The sequence below is a fragment of the Triturus cristatus genome, chromosome 5_2, assembly GCF_964204655.1.
Source record: "Triturus cristatus chromosome 5_2, aTriCri1.1, whole genome shotgun sequence".
NCBI classification, from domain to species: domain Eukaryota; kingdom Metazoa; phylum Chordata; class Amphibia; order Caudata; family Salamandridae; genus Triturus; species Triturus cristatus.
In genome coordinates this window covers 616,086,026-616,106,556 of record NC_140588.1, presented here as the reverse complement: position 1 = coordinate 616,106,556, position 20,531 = coordinate 616,086,026, and the positions used below count along the sequence as shown (strand labels likewise).

At 42.7% G+C, this 20,531-nt stretch overlaps 1 protein-coding gene across 2 annotated transcripts in view; it reads right to left on the bottom strand.

Annotated features, from left to right (window-relative positions):
* LOC146829075 (glycine receptor subunit alpha-4) overlaps positions 1-20,531 on the bottom strand; it is a 787,414-nt gene that overhangs the window by 157,896 nt on the left and 608,987 nt on the right. For both annotated transcript variants that reach the window (XM_085606653.1, XM_085606652.1), the window contains exon 7: positions 8,953-9,167. In XM_085606653.1, the coding sequence (XP_085462779.1) occupies positions 8,953-9,167 (215 nt within the window). The remainder of the gene's footprint in view (positions 1-8,952; positions 9,168-20,531) is intronic.

Sequence of the window (20,531 nt, the reverse complement as noted above, 5' to 3'; positions counted from 1 at the left end):
CTGTTTGTTCTGACCCCACCCTTAACCCGTCTAAGTGAGTAAACCTCTCAGTAGCTTCTTAGTGACTTTAAATTTGATTACTTTGAAAGAAGCAAAAGTATTTAGCACTATCCCCCGAGTTCAATTTTTTTAGACACACCCCAAAATTGTGTTTGTTTCAGGCCTTTAAAGGTCACAGTCACAGAGGGAGAGATGTTGGGGGACAATCATCTCAATACAGTCCACTTCAGTTTGTATTTTCATATATATCATTTAATATTTGGACTAAACCTGTTTTCAAACAACCACAATTTTTGCACATAAACCACATGAGGATAACATGTTTTGGCCAGGATCACACAATTTGGTAAGGTAAGAGAATCAGGGTTTAGAAGTGTTGTTATTTGGTGCCACAGCTGACAGTGTAATCACTAGACAACGTGTACCTCAGTGAAAAAAATATTCTGTGAAAAGAACCTAAAATGGTGAAAATGGTGCACAAGAGGAAAAGTTAACCTAAATGTCTTCCTTATGGAAGGAAGTTAATAGTTTCACAATGAATACACAGGATTGTGAAATTTTAGGGAGACTGTAGGGCCAAAATCACAAATGGCAAAACCAGATGCTGGAGTCGACGATTAATCATAAGCCGTACGTAGGGCCCTATGGAAATTGTATGACTGAAGGTAGGGAAACATGGGAACTGGGGATACTGAATAAAATCAGCATATGGTAACAACTGGCACTTAGAATTTAGAATGAACAAGGCAGAAGCCAGAAAAATAAACTTCCCGCTACTTTCAAACACTGATGAATAGCAGTGAGTGGGGCAAACAAGCCGGGCACTTGTTCACCTGTTTCCACGAATTTGGTCTTTTATCCATCCTTCTACTCCATCCTTTTTTCCTTCCATCCATTCTTCACTTCATTTAACAATCAATACAATGTTTCTGTCCATCCACCCTTACTTCTCTCCAGCCATCAATCGATTTGTCCCTGCCATCCATCAATCCACCCTCAGCCAACTCTCCATCCCCAGCCTCACACACCTACCAAGATCTTAAGTTGCTTAAGTGTAGGATTCATGACGCCATTGGTAGTAGCTACAAATCAAAATCATGTCCTTCTTAATGCATTTCCTCACTATCTTCAAAGGTGCCCCTCATCTCTCCATTGCCCCCTTCCACAATTTCTTTTGTAGTGCTACTCATTGTGTGGCAGTGGGCCAAAGTGGTGGGTGTAGGGGCCCACTCAATATTCTTGCAGGGGGCCCCAATCAGGTTTTGTTACACCCCTTGGTCTTCCACGTAGAGATAGTCTATTTGAATGTTATTGCTTTTGATTGCCAAAACAGATGTGACTAATATACCTAGCAGCCTGGATTTTAGTTTGCATGTCCCCTTAACTTGAGATCTGTAAGGATAGACTTTTTGATAACCTATACTTTTAAGGCTGTGAAATAAATTACGATATCTCATATAGAAGAAACATTCCATTGTTTTCTAAGAACCTTAGAGCATGACTTCATTAATCCATGAGAAGCAGTGAAAAAAAATGTTGTGTCTCCTAGGTATGGGAATATGTTTATTCTGCCTGATGTGGGAGAACAAGGGATTCTTATATTCAATTTAAGTAGTTTTATTGTTAGATTCAAAAACACAAAATACAGTGCAATTCTATTTTAAACGTGTTACCTGAGCCTATATGGGACCTAGACATACATTTATTTACAAACATAAAGGTAGGGAGTCACTTTAGATGGTTAAGATAAAAAAGATTGATTAAACATCACTTACCTGCAAAGTTCAGTCACCCACATGGCTCATCGGAGTTACCAGTATCTCTGCTGAGGAAATCTGTTGTCTGTCCATACATGTCAATAAGAGTAAACACAACAGCAGGATACCTAGTAACGAGAATGAGCATCACATCTTCTGGTGCCTCTGGCTGGCCTACCTGCCTTCCTGAAGCGAGTGAATTTACAAGAATCTTTTCAAGACTCGCAGGTCTATTTCACTATAGCTGACAAACGTCAAGCACAGAGCCCTATCTGCCTCCTCCCCTCTTGGTTTTATTGCTGACTAGCCCTGAGAAGGGCACAATTATTCTTACAGCACTGCCCGTTGAAGCCCTACCCTTCTGAAAGGGTTTGGGATGCTGATTTTTGGAAAGTGGGTTATTAAAAGTGGTAAATGTATTTCTACACTGGCAATAAAGCCATTAACACAATATAGGGCTCAGTACAGGTCTAAGATAATAATTCCCATGCTCAGCCCTTGGTAGCTTGGCTGCAAGCAGGCATGCTTAACTTCAAAGACAGGTATATAAAGCATTTAAAAACACCAATTCAGTAAATAATTAAGAGCCAAAACACAAAAAAATCCAACACCAATATATAAAAATGGGAAATATTTTTTATCTTACAAATGACACCAAAACAAAAAGAAATCCACTGTGGGGAACCGGAGATATGATTTATTTTAAGATTTAGCACTGTATAGCACATATAAACGTATAGCACCTATTGGGACATCTGGTCACCCTAGACCGGGTCAAAGTCAAAGCTTCAGGCCGACTGTGAAGAGCCCTGTACGGCTATACCTCGCAGTAGGTCTCAGTCAACTTTTTACCTTCTGATTTAGAAACTTTTCTGGAGCTTTCTTCCTGGTGTCCCTCGAAGCTCTCAGTGAGGGTTCGCCGGCTTGCCTTGTGATGAGCTCCCTGTCTAACATATTGATGTCTGACCTCCAGAGCTTTCCAGCGGGACAAACCAGGGATCCAGGCTGGCTCCCAGTTGAAGGTGGGTGGCGTGGCTCTCGCTGTGGGTCGCTCTCACCTTTTCTACATTCGGACTTAGAAACTTTTATGGAGCAGATTGGGCTGCTGGCCTCTAAACTGCCAAGCCCTATTATATAGTAGGGAAATAAAGATGGTTTCAATCCCCCTGCCCTATTATGTACCCTAGTACATAATAGGGGGGGTCAAGTCAATCATAGGGGTACCCTAAACCCACAGTGTACCCTAGTGTGTGTAGGTGTTTTCACTGTATTCTGTCTCTTTCAGGAAAGCACTGGGCCTGGTTATACAAAGCCTAGGATCAGTCAGAGTCAATTACCACCAGTACCAGTCAGCAAAAAAGTTGGGGTTGCCCAGGGCAGAGAATTACTTTGCAACACTGATGAACTAAGCCTCCTAGCACCTCTCTACATTCACTTGGGAACTGTCCATTCTGACCAGTGGTTAACCCTCGAGTCACATGCCTTCCTGTGGCACGCATCACCCTCGGCGTTGTGCTTACTGCCAGTAGTTGAACAAGTCTAATGCAGATAAGGCCTGCCTGCTTGTTAAACCAGCAGTCTACCAGGGGATGAGATCATGTGAGCATGTCTTTGGCAATAGCCACAAGCCACAAGCAAAATAGAGACAAGTTCCACAGTAAGGCACAAGCTCCTCAAAGAATGGTTTGACGTGTTGGAATGACTAAATAAAGAGCCTGACATTTTAAGATTTTCTGCACAATGAAATAGATTTCCTGAATACAGCACTTTAAATCTCTTTCAATAGAGCTGGAGTTAGAACAAAGAGGTATTGCTGGCATTTAGTTTAGTTATTAAACCCAAAGAATTTGCAAGCAAAGAGGCCCAGTTGAAAGAGGTACATACACTTCCAAGTTCAACTCAGGTGTACTTTCATATAGGAGTGCAAGCTCATGGAAGCTATTTATGAAAGATGAATTAGACTCATAAATGTATTTATTTACATGTAAATTGGTCTCAGGAATTGGCTTGTGCCATTCTAGGGTGCTGGTGCCGTAGGGTGGTTGCTGAAAATCTACAAACTTTCATGTTTGTGGTATTCACAAACTTCTGGCACACACATTTCCAGAGATTTACTCTTGCCAAGACAGAAGTAATTTTAGGTGTGGAGAGGACATGAACAAGCAGACATTGGTATGGGTAATCTCCGTGGAGGTAAACTATTCCAAATGTCAAATTCTCCTTTGGGGGCACATTTAGGTTTGCACAAATGTTAGTTTAGTGCATGTCTGCATGAGTAAATATTTCGCACAAAGGAAGGTGCATTCAATAAAAATAAGTCCAAGGGCCATATGTAGGTAGCCTAATACCGGTCGGTAACGGCCGATTTTCGGTAAATATACCGTTACCGACCGGTATTTAGGCTTTTGCTATGTAGGGGGAACATTTCAGGATTCGGTTATTTACCGAATCAGTAAAATTACCGAATCGGTAATTTTACCGATTCGGTAAATACCAAATCCTGAAATGAGATGTAGGTGACACTCAAATGAGTGATGTGTAGGGAAAATAATTCGGTATTTAGCACCAAATATATGTTGGTGCTAAATACCGAATTCATTGCAAAAAGCAATATTTCGCTGGACTAACAGTGCCATGTGGCAGACATACATGCCCTTAGGGCATGTATGTGCGCCACATGTGCACACATGCAGGAATCAGGGGTGCAACAGGGTGTCAATGTGACACCCTGCCACCCTTGAATGTGCTCCCCCGATTACCGAATCGGTATTTACCGATTCGGTAATGAGGCATACCTTCCCATTGATTCAATCAATGGGAAGGTATGCCTCATTACCGAATCGGTAAATACCGATTCGGTAATTACCGAATTTCTCTGATTCGGTAATATTTACCGAATGATTACCTACATACGAGTTACCACTTCTTAAATACCGAATCGGTAAAGTTCGGTATTTAAGAAGTGGTAACTTGTATGCTACCTACATATGGCCCCAAATGAGCAAGTATATTCCATAGTTCTTCTTTTATTCAGAAGATCACTTAAGAAACAGCAAACAGCCAATGCGTTTCGTTCCTTTTGCCACAAGAACTTCTTCAGGGCTTTGAATAGTGATATACATAAATCCTTCAGTGAAGCAAAAGTGAAGCAGATTGCATAAGTTTTGAGTCAAAACGTAAGATACAGAAGGTAAAAAGTCTGAAATATTAGAGGCATCCGGACGTGACAGGCGACATGGTAACTGGCTGCCGGTTTCCATGCCGCCTGTCACGTCTGGATCACTCTGATCATTTTACCCCAGAGCTTGTTGCCGGTTTTTCAAGGGACCAGACTCCCATTCTCGACATCTATATTCTTGAGGTTTTATTCATGCCTCTAATATTTTAGAGGAAGGGTCCGTGGTGCTGAGCGTGATCCAGGGGCAGACAGACGCAGACGGGCTTGCCTATGACTTGCCTTTAGCATGGGAGACATCCATTACAACGCAGGCATTACATCGTAATGCCTTTACAACGCAAATCCAACAATGCAGGTGACTTTACATCGCATTCCTTTACAACGCATTGTGAAGTCAGTAATGGGGTATTTTTAAGTTTTAGAGTGGGTATGGGTTTCGGGTGTCGGAGATGAAATGTGGGGTGTATTATGGGTCAAATATGAAATTTGGGGTGTGCATTTGGGTCAAATATGATTCTTAGGGTGTGCTTGGGAGCTCAAAGATGAATTTTAGGGTTCAGGGTTTGCTTTGGAATGCAAGGGTTTGATTTAGGGTTGCACCCACTGAAGTGGGAATAGTAATGTTTACATCCTCGCAGTCCAACACCTTCCCTATTGTTGTAATATGCCTCGTATTAGTATGCATTGTAAAGGAATGCGATATAATGGTATGCAGCGTAACTCCATATATACCTTTGGCACACCAGTGGTACACCTGCTGCGCATGGCCACACAGAGGCTGCCATTGAGAAGTGCTGCGGGGGGACTGGACAGCTGGGAGGTGGAAAACGCCGGAAAGAACACTGGATGGGCCGTGGACGTGCGGTGGGTGTATGTGAGCGGGTGTTGTAGATATTTAAATTAGAGAAACCTTACCTTGAGGCCGGGTCCCGTGTCTTCGTTGCTCCTGCTCTCCTGAGTCTGCTTCCAGGAACAGGAAGTAGGCAGCCAGGCTCCCTCCCCTAGGCCGATTACAACGCTGCAATGCAGCATTGGGATTAGTCATTGGCGCTGGGACGAGGCGTTCAGCCAGCGGCTGGAGGTGTGGGCATGTTCTCAATGCAGTCTGTAATGCAGCCTGCATTGTGACCAGATCAGTGCGCATGACTGCTTTGTGCGGCCTGAGCGGGCCGATCAATCAGTCACTGCTCACTTTAGTTTCCATGCCACTCTACCCCTGCCCTGCTCCATGAGTGGAGCAGTCCTACCCGCCCTCCCGCCTGCAAAGGAAACATGGCATGATAAAATCAGGAAGTTATCATCGTGTGATGATTGTTCCTCTTCTTGCACTGCTTGGAAGCAGTGGGGCGACACTCTTCCGCCACAGCGGATGAGCCGGCATTGGGGGTGCGTCATCTACTGGTGCTCGGCCTGGGAGATTAGACCCCCGGGCCTGCTCCTCCATGTGTCCCACCTTCTCCTTACCTGGAATTTGACACCGTGGCGCAATCCGCTAAACTTTCTCCAAAACTGTGACTCACCCAGCAGGAGCCTCAGCCAGGTGGGATTTCACCAGTGTGGGTACAGCATTCGCCGCCAAGTCCGCTGGTGAACCTCCCAATGCAGTTGATGCAGCAGGGCCCCCTTAGGCGTGAACTCGCAGCACTCCCGCAACACAAGTTTGGCTCAGCTCAGGGGCATCACCCTCCACAGCGTCTGGCCAGCGCAATGTCATCAGGCCTGTGATGGAGAGAGGTGCCGCCCACCTTTGGTAATCCTCTCTGTGCACCCCGGTGTAGTGGTGGATCGTAGTATGCGATGCAGACCTCCCTCCGTTGGTGCGTAGGAGCGACTCTACCATTCAAAGCTCTGAGGGGCGCAAGGGGGTCTTTTCACACAGGTCAGAAACGTGTCTCCTATTTTCTATTGGAGGTCGACTGATAGGATATTTTTTCCATTAGAGGCCAAAAAAACTCACGTAAGGCTGACTAACGTGCGTTTTTATCCCCACTAATATGCCTATCGTTGGTTTTCGCCCGCTAACGCTGGAATTCCTATTGCCATCACGCTAATGTTAGCAGCAGTTTTCACCACTGATCCCTGAAGCTATCACCATGTAGCGACATCTTGTACATATGTCGCTAACAAGGTGATAGTTTTCAGAGGTACATAGTGGTAAGAAAACTGCCGCTAACTAGCATTAGCGCTAGTTTTCGTCAGTCCTTGTACATGTGCCCCCTAATTTGGGGTAAATTAAAAATAGTTAACATTAAAAAATGTCAAGCCAAAGCAAAATCGCTCCCGAAATCTAAACACACAAACACAGAGCTAAAACTAAAACAAACTAGAAAAAAGTATGAACAACAAAGCTTTCCCACTAAAGTTCCTTTGAAGTCCCTCTTTGAAATCGCCAGTCATAATATTCAAGTGCTATCGCTGTTCGTGCTGGAACGTGTGACGAATATAGAACTTTTTGCACACTGCCTTTTTTGATATTAAGTAAAATCACAGTACATCTAGAAACTCTGATGACATCATCAAACAACGTAACATTCTACAATGATGATAGAGATGCAGGAGTTGGAGAAGATACTGTTTTCTCTGTATTGGATGACCCTTTTAAAAAGCTGGTAACCAGAACCAAATTGTATGGTGAATGATTCTCCGTAAAATACCTTATTCTAAGTAAGCCTGCGTAGTTTGCGAAGTTCGCGCTACTTCGCACTACGCGAACTGCACGTAGCACAGTGCGAACACGCATAGCGTAGTGTTGCGTAGTGCTGCGGTCATTTTTTGCTTGCTCGCGGTCCTCAACGTCAAGTTGGCGACCGCGAGCAAGCAAAATGACATCCCGGCGAGACTTTTTTCTTGTTCGCGATCAGCAACATCAAGTTGGCGATCGCGAGCATGGAAAATAAACCTCCCGGCGAGATTCCCAAAGCGAGGAGGTCAGGTGTCTCATTGCGAGTGGCCGCGTATGCTCGCGACCGCTCGCGATGTGAAACTACCAGTTCGCGTTGAGAAAGCTGCCGCTCGAGTAAAAATCTACTCGAGCAGCAGAAAACTACAGCTCGCACTGTGCGAGATGCCATTTTCAAAGATTGCACAGTGCCGGTTGCTTGTCCGCACTGTGCAATCATTGAAAACGACATCTGGCACAGTGCGAACAAGGTACTACGCAGTTCGCGAAGTGCTACGCGTAGCTCGCGTAGTGCGAACTGCACTTTGCGTAGCTTCGCGAAGTGCTACTTCGCGAACTACTCCCAGGGTTAATTCTAAGTCTTGTCTTCTCGAAGACCTATTGTCTGCAATACAATGTAGTAAACATGGAGTGAGCTGTGGTCTGTTCCTTGCTCGTTGGATGGCTTTCCTGTCTGCCTCAGTTCCGTATTTCATGGCATTCCTCTCTAGTCTTCTTGTGTTTGCCCTGCCCGTGAAGCATTTCTACTTTACCCCATATCTAATTGGGTTACTTGTAGCTTTCCATTTCAGGTATAGAGGACTGAGTTTTTAACTGTCGTTCAGCACTTCATGTGAATGCATTGGTTTCCACACGCTCTGTTTCCCATCTGCTTGCTATCACCCCCTCTCTCCTCCTGCTCGCCTTGGTTTTATAACTGAGCACATGACAACGGGCAAGACTGTGTACCCCTTTACACACTTGAGCACCGAAAGTCACATTTTCAAGCACTACTTTAAGGATGGATACATTGCCTGCAGACTCAAACATTCATATAGTTTCTAGCAAGACAGGAGAAAGAAGTAGGGAAACAGAAACTGACCCCACAAAGAGTTATACGTTCCGACATATTAGTTTAATTAAAAAATTTTATGGTGAATATTTACAAAACCAAGGCACTATGTAACATTGCGCTAACCAAAGCATCTCGTTTGTTTATATTGTCCTCTTTCACGCAGCATGACGTATTTTCCACGCTTTGTAAACCCAGACATTACCGACACCAGCCATGACGTATTCACATGGTAGCTGAAGAGACACTGAGACACTACATACCCTCCCGTGCCTCCAATACTGACCTTTGGCAGAGAGGCGCGGGATCCGGAGCTCTGGGTAGTCATGGTCAGCACGGTGGTGATGCCAAGACCCACTCTGGCTGGGGCAGCGTCCATGTTTATCCAGAAGGAGACCCAAGAGAGGATGACGATCAGCAGACTGGGGATGTACATCTGAATCAGGTAGTAACCCATCTGCCGCTCCAGGTGGAACTTGACTTCAATGCAGGTAAACATGCCTGAACAGCCACAAATCACAGCAAACGATCACAACTCAGTTCATGTCTCATTTTGGCTCATTTAGAGGCTATAATAATTTGCAGTCAAGTTAGTTGGGCACAACATAATCAGCTATTAAAAAATCAGAAGATGCAACACTTACACACAAAGAAAATTACAGCCTAGTAAAACTTCCCTCTTCCCTACAGCATATTTTCAAATACAACACAGTGTTTGCATTTTCTCGATTTTCCTTGTCTAATTTTCATTAATATTAAAATTAATATTAACAGCAAACTGTAGACTCAATGAAGGATTGAATCCTTAAACAAACAATATATAGGTCATTCTATATATATATATATATATATATATATATATATAAATTAATTAATTATTTCATTCAAAATTAAGTTAATAGTACTGTAGCATTTTGTATTCTGTTCTGCATTTGAAGGAAATATATAAAATTAATTTGCATTAAGATTTATTCTAAAAATAGTTTCCCATTTGTTGTTTTAACTTTAGTAAACTTTTTTGCTATTCCCTATGCTTTATTATAGGGAGATTTCTGGCGGCAGAGACCTCCGCCTACATGTGAAGAGTTAGTAATTTAGTAGTACTCTTACACTCATAAATTAGGCTCCACTCTGAATTCAGGGGGTGAAAGCTTATGATTCTACACTTTGAAGTAACTTTACACTCAGAAATAGTGACTAGCCAAAACTATTACAGTTCCAACAAAGTGTAGAGTACATTTATATCTGTAGATTTACTCAGATGTAAATATACTTTTGTGACTATACACCTCAGACATTGATGTCAGGAAAAAGCTAAGCATTCATGATTAAATAAAAATATCTATTGACTTAAAGGTTTGAAAAGCAAAAAGCAGAGCCAAAATATAGAAGGTAATGCTCTGCGGGACATAACAATAGCCAGTGGTGCGGACTTAGCTTGCTAAGCCGAAATCAATCAATCAATCAATCAAAAGGAATGTTTATTTAGACCATTGGTCCTTAAACATAAAAAAGCATTTCAATCATTTCAAAGTACAATGTCATTAAATAAATTATACATAATAAAATTACAATCCCATGATAAATAGTTATTTCATTTTCCTAATCTAATTCCTTTTATCCTAAAATATAATTCATAAATTCCCAATTTTATAAACTCTTTTAACTTCAAACATAAATCTCCCAAGTCCACATTCAATGTCCAAATACGACATTTCTGTTAACAATTCTGCTGCCTGTGCACTGTTCTTAATACCATATTTTAAAAACTATTGGTCGTAAAAACATTTTCTGTGCAACAAGAACCTTAAAACAATCTAATATTCTGTGCAAAATATCGCATTTTGTGCCTATGTTGCAGGTACACTTCCCTTTAGAATCCATCATAACCCCTTTTATCCTGTCATTTGCAAAACAAGGTTTAATTCCTATTCGTAATCCAAATACTTCATTTCTAAGGCAATGATTGGGTAATATATCTATGTACGGGAACTGTCGATCAGATTGCCATGACTTAATCATTAAATCCACAGATTTTTTTCCCCTCTACGTACTGGCTGTCCTGTTCTCGAGATGTTTCTTTCCCTAGTATCTTTAATTATCGTTTTACAACATACATTTTTCAATCCTGATGGTACAGTTTAACTCCCAGCTCCCTACATATTGTATCTGGTGTTTTCCTGACCCCCTGCCCATTTCAGATCACTCTGCAAGATTTTCCTTTTGCACCATTCTGCTATTTTGTGCTCCTCCCCATTTCCCAGGCGTTGCCAGAATCTTAATAATGCCATATGTGCCATTCCCTCCCAAGATAACATGTCCGTTTCTATTCTTACCTCATGAATAAGAGATGACCCATGTATGGACAATACATTCTTTATACATTTTCCCTCTTCAATATCCCATCCTCTTTTGCCACTAATATACAATATTTCAGCTCCATATTGGAACTGAGGTGGTATGTATGTATGTATGTATAGATATGCTTATATAGCGCAATGACTGTCACCCAACGGGCATCCTGGCGCTTAGACATTAGATGGAACCTACAGATGAAATAAAAAAAAACACTGTAAAATTACGCCACTCTTGGGAACAGATGTGTTTTCAGGGCTTTCTTAAAGGAGGGGAGATCATCCATGTTCCTCAAGGCCAACGGCAGAGAGTTCCACAAAATTGCTGCTGAAAACCTGAGAGACCTACCTCCCAACCGAGTCCTCAAAATTTTAGGAACTACCACCAGACAGGCTGTGGCAGAGCGAAGAGCTCTGGACGGAACATACCAGGAGAACATGTTCCGCAGGGGAATGGGGCCTTGTTCATGAAGAGCCCTAAATACTATACAGAGTGCCTTAAATTCAATCCGCTGAGGGATTGGCAACCAATGAAGGTCCCTGAGCGCAGTAATGGAGGAATCAGCACGCCGGCGTGACAGGGCCAGTTTAGCCGCAAAATTCTGCACACGTTGCAGTTTCCCCACCAAAGTCACCGGGGCTCCCAGAAGTAGTGCGTTACAGTAGTCAAGTCTACTTAAGATGATACTCCGCACTACCTCTGGTCTGGCCTGTGCTGGGAGAAATGGTAAGATCTTCCTCAACGTACGGAGCAAAGCCATGCATGTTGCCACTGTTTTGTTAACAGATGCATCCAATTGAAGGTTGGAACTGAAGAATACTCCCAGATTCCGCACACAATCTGCTGGTATACTGGTGCCCTGGGAGGAAGGAGGCCAAAAGTCCAACGGAAGGGGCCTAGGGATGCGGTCAATTGAACATTGCAGAACCTCCGTTTTCGAACTGTTAAATTGCAACGAGTTGTGGCATAGCCAATCTGCCGTAGAGGTCATACAACTATGGAAGATCTCTTTCGACACCGCCTCCTTACCCTCAAACGAGAAGATAAGTTGGGTGTCGTCCGCATAGTTGCTTGAAAGTATAATGGCCATATATGCTTTCAAGGTAGGTCTATCTGACCTTATTCCTTAATTTCTTTTACATTTTTTCTTCCCACCAACTGAGGTCAGCGCACATATTCTTAGAGCATTCAAATGAGATTCCCATTTTAGGGATCTTTCAAACCATATTCCTAAAAAATTATACTCACTTCCTATTTACAGCTTTGTGGAGCCCAAGAAGCAAATGAATTTCTTCCTTTTCTTGCCAAAAGCCTCAAACCTTTGCTTTTTCCAAGTTTACTACAAGTTGTTTCTTACTACAATATTCATTAAACACATCCAGCTTCCTCTGCAGACCCATCTCTGTTCGATCTAATATTACCAGATCATCTGCGTAAAGTGAGCAAGCAATGTGTTTGCCATCTAATTTGGTACTAGCTCCCTGTACCTTACCCAATGTGACTGGTAAATTGGCTGTAAACAAAGAGAAGAGCAAGGGGGGCATGACTCACCCTTGTCTTAACCCAGTTTCAATTAGTATCTTCTTTGACAATGCCCCATCTGTGTCCAGGAAAACCTGTGCCCAATTGTTCCTGTGGAGCTCTTGTATCATAACCAGAAGGCCCTCAGGGATAGTAATATGTATCAACATCTCCCACAGCAGATTTTGGTCTACCAAATCAAATGCTGCCTGGAAGTCGACGAAGCAGCTGAATAGCATACCTCCCTGCTCCACCGACATCCACACAAAGGATCAAAGGGAGAAACAGTGGTCTATTGTAGAATGCCCCTTCTCGAAACCCCCCCCTGTTCTGGGGGTATTATCTGGTTAACTTCTACTCATTCTTTAAGTTTTTCTAGGATTAATTTAGCAAATACCTTTCTCCCACATCCAAAAGGTTAATTAGCCTTTATTTTTTGGGATCTTTACATCTCCCCATTTCCAGGTCCAATGATTGCTCCTTTCCAGGTTTGGGGCATCTGCCCTGTTTCGAGAATGCCAGAAAACACCTTTGCAAAATATTTTGCCCACCAGTCTGATTTGGTCTTTATAATTACTGCTGGGAGGTTGTCAGGGACGGCTGCTCTAGTCAACGTTAGATTTGCTATGATGCGTTTAACATTACATTATGAAAACGACAGCCTGATATCCTCCCCCATTCCTAACCATAATACACGTTCTGTAATTACATATTTCACCAAAATATCGTTCCCAATCATCTTCTGTCACTACGCAATTCATAGTCGCCTGTATCTTCCCTGACCCCTCTAGGACCAATTTCCAAAACATTTTTACATCTTTAGTTTCTATTGCCTGTAGGTTTCCCAGCATCTCTCTTTATATGTTATTTTATGTTCCCTAATGACCATTTTTCTTTAATTTTTGTAGGTTAATCATCATATCTGTATCGTGCTTCAATTTCAGTCTTCTTTCCCCTTTTCCTATATTTGATGTTAATTTCCTACATTCCTCATTAAACCAGTTTTTATCTTTGTTCGAACCTTTCTTAGGATTCCTATCTTTCCTGTAGTTCTCTTTTAACTTAACCCTTATACATTGAACCATTTGGGTAATCGCATTTTCGAACCAACTTATGTTACTAATATTGGAAATATCATCTAGTGTTTGGCACTGCTGAAATGACCCCAATTTCCCTAAACACTCCCCTGTAATGCAAGTTGTTAGCCATCTAGGGTACTCCAATTGTACCGGGATAATTGTATCTCTAGAATTTTTATTTCCTCTGGAGTAACTTTACACTAAGAAATGATGAATAGCCAAAACTAGTAAGGTTCCTACAAAGTGTAGAGTACATTTATATGTGTAGATTTACTCACATGTAAATTTACTTTTGTGGCTATACACCTCAGACTTTGTTGTCAGGAAAATCAAAGCATTAATGATTAAATAAAAATGTCTATTGACTTGAAAGGATTGAAAAGCATAGAGCAGAGCCAAAATTATAGAACATAATGCTCAGTGAGATATAACAATAGCCAATGGTATAGACTGAATAAAATTCCATACTTTGTCGCTTTATTAAGGTGATTTTTAGCTTTTTAGCCATTATAAATTGTAGAAATGTGTAATTTTGGTCCACTGGTTTTTATAGTGAGTGCCATTTTTTAGAAGCAGAAACAATTGACTTTAGCTGCCACCAACCACATTGACAGTTAGAAAAGGAAATAGTGCAGAAACTCAAGACTGAACGATTTGTGCCATGGTAGTAAATAACACATAGGAGCACATTAGCATCAACTGGGCATGACATGTTTTATTGTTAGTATAACTGTAACTTGCTTCCAGCATGTTTTACTTCTCATGCTAACAAATGCCCAAACGAAGTGCCCATCTCTAACATTATGAACCTCTCATTTACATCTTGGCTCCCAAGATGGGAAGGTATTGATTAGCTTGCTAAGCTGAAATATTTATATTCCTGTAACAAGCTGAATATTGTCTTCTTCTTTACTCATGATTTCAGTCTTCAGACCCCTGTATGCTACCTTGTTTGAATCTGTCATACATTCAACTTTGCAAAATCATTTATGAAATACTATGTGTGTGCCTTGCCTTTGCTTAGCAAGCATATTTCATCAAATATTTCTGGGGGACACTGGCTTACTGGACCTGTGAATCACAGGCTAATATTGTTCTTTATGTTAATAAAACATTTCAGACGTCAAGTGGCGTGTAGGCAGAATTGCTTTTACACTAGAAAGTTATGAATTCCAGGCTTCAGCTGCAACCACATAACTGAAACATCTGAGCAAAGCACATCAAACTACAAGCCACAGCAACAAATATTGCTTTTCTGAAAGAACAGTCTGTTCAGTAAATATTTTACACACTAGTCCAAAATATGTGACTGCTTTGGAACACCTGTAAATAAATCATTTGTCATCAGCTATTTTCTAACGGAATCCAGTTTACTTTTTGATTACTGGTGCACTTTGACAAATTCATACTTTGGAAACTTTCCCATGTCTTGGTTGTGACTGTAGGTAGACAGTAAGCAAAGAAGGTTCCAAAGGGTAAGAAAGGGAGCCATTTAAGATGACCAATGTGCCGACTAACATTTATACCTAGACAGCGGCATTCACTATATTCGCAAGCGTTCATTGTCAAAAGGCTCCGGAGCAGAGTATTGCCTTATGAAAGTGTGTTGATGTCTTAGGATGACAAGCATCAACTTTGGAGGCTTCGCATGGTTAAGAAATTACAAACATATACGGTGAGTGGTTTGCCAACTCCTCACCAGCCTTTTCTGAGCTGTCCCACTCAGAGCGGGGTGGGAGCTGGGTGGGCATGGGAACCTGCTTGAATTTTAACAAAGGAGACTTTTATAGGTACTCCTTCAGGTTTCACCATGGCTGTTCTAAGTGTGGCGGCAGGCAGTCCCTGGGGCAACCCACAGGACAGGAGGGACGGCAGATGAGTGGCTGTGAAGGGTGGTTACTCCGGTTAGACCAGAGGCAATGCTGCTGTGATTAAGGAGATATCCTGATGGCGCTGCAGTGGCTTTCATGTGGAAGGGATTTAATTTTGTTTTTTGCATATATTATATGCGTCCTAGGGTGGGACAACAAACAGACAACCTAAAGTCCAGTAAAGACAAGGAGGACCTGGTAAGGGAGAAGAAGGGAAAGGAAGTGAGTCAGGGCAGGATGGCAGGTCCATTCTCATTGTCACTGTTGAGGAATGTGATGGTGTGTTCGCTAGGGCTGGTATCATAGAAACGGGAGCGTTCAGGGTTATACACCAACTGTCATGGCCTGAAGGGGGATCTGTAAATGACTTCAATGACCAGGTGGTGTATTCAGTGTAATATGCAAGAGTAGACATAGCCCTTCAGTTGGTGTGAAGGTTCAAGCCTCAAGTGAAAATGGGCAATACATATATTAATCAGGCTTTCACCTTCTTCCAGTGCTCCTGGACGATTTCCACTTGCTGGGAATACATTTTTAGGGTGGCTACGTCATGGATAAATGTATGCCTATGGGTTGTTTGGTTGCATGTGCAGTATTTGAGAGATTTAACACCTTCCTAGAATTGGTGGGTCTAAGGTTGGGGTCATCAGAGTGGGTCTTTCATTACTTGGATGATTTCTTGCTAGCGGAAAGAGCGGGGTGCCGGGTGAGTGTGTGAGATTGATAAAGACATTGGAGTTTGTAGTGGACAGCTTTGGAGTAGCATTGGCAGCCCAGAATCTGGAGGGGCCAGCCCCCACGCAGACATTTGTGGGGATTGATTCGGATTCTGTGGCAAAGTTGTTGTGGCTGCCAGGTGACAAGTTGAATATGCTGAATGAGTTGATTGATGAGCTGCTGCAGAGAAGAAAGTGTGAGCTGTGTCTGGTGCTAAAAGTGTTGGGTTATTTGAATTTTGCATGTAGGGTAGTGGTCCCTGGGAGTTTTTTGAAGGAACATTGCATTAGTGATGCATCGGGCTGAGAAGCCATATCATCAAGATTTGCTTTTCCAGCCGAGTGAGGGAAAACTTGTTGGTCTGGAAGTGGTTCTTGGGGGGTATAACGCAGAGACAATGTGACTGCAAAATGACCCAATGACATGGATGGTGGAGATTTTTTTCAGATGCCTCAGAAACAGGATGTTTGGGGCAAGCACTGGATGGGGGGCTGGTGTGCAGAGATATGGCCTCAAGCTTGGAGAGACAATGGGCATAGTATTGCCTTCCCGGAATTGTTTTCATTACTGCTAGCAGTGGATCGGTCGGGTGATGAGCTGAGGGACAGGAGAGGGATGTCTGTGTCTGATAATGCAGCAGTGGTACAGGTGGTGACCAGGATGGCTGTTTCTGTTGCTTGGGTGTTGAAGATTCTGCGATAAATTGTACTGCTATGCTTGGAGAAGAATATTTTGTTTTGATCTAGGCACATTGTGGGTCTGGACAATGAAGTGGCAGGTGAACTTTCTCATTCACAGTGGGAGATGTTCAGTGGTTTGGCTATGTGTTCCAAAAGACTTGTGGGACATTGTGCTCTGAAAGTGTGCTTGCTAGTGGAATATTCATGTGCGGAGTCGAAGAGAATTATGTGCTGACAAGGTTGAAGGGAGTTCATAGCAGACAGCGTGACAGTGACAGGATTGGCTTATGGTTCAGACACTAGGTCATGCTAGAATTATTCTTGTGAAAATATAAGAAGGGGTTATCTGTGATTCCCACAGTGGCTAAGTTTGCAGGAATTGTCTAATCGGGGAAGATGTGATGATGGTAGGACCCATGCAGTGGAAACCTAGGTCAGAGAATGTTAGACGACTAGTCACTACTACATGGCAAGTTGCCCCGATTTTGAAGATGGTCCTGAGGGCAATGGTGAAGCAGGCATGAGTCACGTGCACTTCCCCCTGGAAGGCACAGCTCTTCAGAGAGATATTCTGTCTGATGTTCTTTGGAGCCTACAGGGTTTCAGAGTTGATAGGAGGAAAAGGCAGTGCAGGGAAGGTGCAGGCTGGCTGGTGTGGAGAGCAAAGAGTTTGTATGTACATTTGAGGAGTTCTAATACTGACCAGAAGGGAAAGAAGGCAGTGATGCATCTGAACCATTCAGTGGAGGCATGAGTATGCCCTTGGTTGCAGTTACAGGCTTTTTTGGAGTTAAGGGGCTGGGGAGAGGGCCTCATTTTCCTGAATGAGAGCAGCTAAGGATGCTCATGCAAAGGGCTGGGAATGTCGAGAGGGTCCTTCCGGCACAAGACTTTGGCACATATGTTTTAGATAGGGGCAGCAATGGAGGGCTTCTGGTTGGGAATGGGGTAGGACATACTGAAGGTTTGGGGGAGATGGAGAAGCAATCTTCTGTGATATGTTCAGCAGGACCTGAAATAATTGTTTCCTTTATTGAAAAGTGCTCCTTGTTCTCACTGGATATATGGATCTGCCGCCACTCCTTGGTTAAGTGGACCAGAGCTCAGGCTGAGATACAATATGGAAGAAATCAGCAAGGGATGGAAAAAGATGGTGCCAAGTTCTATTGGTTTGGACTTGGTAGGATGTGTTTCTGCTGCCCGTGTGGGAGTATAAGGCAAAGTGGGGCAAGCCTAATGTGTTAGTCATTCACCTAGAGGAGAATGACTTTGTACAATCAACTGGTTTGGAATTGCTGAAGTCCATGAAGCAGGACTTGTAAATCCTGAAGGTCACATCAGGTTCCATGGATGTGTTTTGGACTAGGCTTTTGCCAAGGATGATGTGGAGGGACACGCAGGAGCTGCCTATGTGGTTTAGGCATGCTCAGAGGGGTGCAAGTCACTGCACCTGTTCAGGCTAGCTGGTCTGCATATATCCTAGCAGGGCAATAACCTACATAGGGAAGGGTTGGGAAGGTCCTTGGGTGGATGATTGAAAGAAGCTCTGTGTTGGGGGGCAGAATTAACACCTTGGTGAACGATATTTACAGTGGTGGAGGAAGGCAAACTGTTGAGCTGATTGGAGGAAATATGGGGGTAAGTATAAGCAAAGAACAATAGGGCCAAGATTTGGGGTAAGGACAAGAGCCTGGTATAGTGAACGGGAATGCTCAGCTTTTGGATTATTGTGGGTTCTGATGCGACCACCACAATTTAGAATAATCAAAATTAAATCTATACATAAAGTTTGGCAATTTTATAATACATAAATCAACAACCATAAGGTAATTATTTTGGGTTCTGGTGCAAGGACCATAAGGTGGTTAATGAGGGACCACAAAGACTCATGGCATTTCAAAGGTTGTGTGCAGTTGAGAATTGTTTGCGGGGGTGGGATGTTGGGGTTGGGAGGTAATTAGAGGAGACAGGCTGAGCCTTGCGTTAGTGTAGTGTCAAGGGAAGCATACCACAACATGGGAAGAGGACAGCATAGGACACCATAGAGGGGTAGAATCAACCTAGAAAAAACAATTCTCTATAGCACTTTAACTCCTATTGATGTTTTGGTGCCATTAAAAATAATATCCATCAATAAAGGTTTGAGAACCAGTTTGCAAATTGCCTAACATCCTAAATAAACATTTGCTGAACACTTCAAGTTGGTGAAGGGTCACTAATATTGAAAAATAAATTTAAAAAGAAAACAATCATCCCTCAAATGAGAACTGAGGTCAGGAGGACTTGGTGCAGGTTTGACATAAGGCAATGCCCTGCTTAGAAAGACTGCTGCTGATGGCCATAGGCCATGCAGAGTGAGCTTTGTGTCCAGGAGCACAAGGCTCAAGGCATGAATGAAGGCCACTTACTGTGATCTGAATGGTATACACTGTAGTCTCTGTGGCTAGGGCTTTGGTCGCATATGGTGGTCTTTGGTCACATCATCTGCCCACAGCTTTGTACAGGGTCACAAATCATGTGCAGCATATGCTGATTGAAAATGCATGGTTACAACCAATCTATTACATCCCACAGTTCATGGCCAAATGGCATGAGAAGTACATATGTAAGAATGTGGTATTTATATAGCACAAACCTAGCTGAAAGGCAGGATAGTGGTGTATAGGATCAAAGACAAATATTACAATAAACTAGTGATTAGAACGGTAGTGGGGTTTTGAGAACAGAGTGTACTGTTGCTGCAAAATGATGCAATGTTCTTTAAAGATGTGTGTACTCAACTCTTTCCTAAATTGGAGTAGTGTTAGGACAATTGATGAATATGGGTTGTCATTCCCAACCCTGGGTACATAGATCGAAAAAAGCTTATTGGCAAGTTTTGTTTTCTTCATTTTGTACAGCTTGGTTTGCAGTCTGATGGTGTCCTGGCTGCAGGTGTGCTGCAATTCACCAGAGATGGAATTGCAAGTTTGTTGTCAGGTGCAGTTTGTGATGACTTTGTAGATGTTAAAGCTGGTTTTGAAGATGAAGTGGGCAGCGGAGTTCCATTGGGGTGGTGATCTCCTATCACTTCAGTCCCTTGATGATGTGTGCGGCAGTGTGTATGTGGCCCTCCTGGGAGTCAGTGTGGAGCCTGGAAGGCACGGGAGAAGTGCATTGCCACCATCTAGATGTGAGAGTACGAGCTTTAACAGCAGTTCCTAAGTTGCTTTCTGTGAGGACTAGATTCACTTTCTTTAGCAGAGAGAGCTGGTACCAATCATTCTTGATTATCTTTGTGATTTGTTCCTTGGCAGTGAAGTCAGTGTTTGAGGTAAATCTGGTTGACATGGAGTTGAGTGGAATTTGGTACTTTCAGGTTCATCGTGTTGTTGACCCAGCTTATTATTTTTTTTTTAATTGTTTTTATTTGCATTTTGTATCAAACAACAAAAAACAGACATTGCAATGCTGGAAATGTATAGATAGGACATGGCAGCCCAATGTAATATACAGGCAGCTATAAAATTCTGTAAACATGAAATGACAATTGACATAAATTTGCACAGTGTGAAGTCGTGTCATACACCTCCAGGTCAAGATCCCTCGGCACAGGCCAGTGGGTGTTACAGCGGGGACATATGTCATGGCGCTAACTCTTTA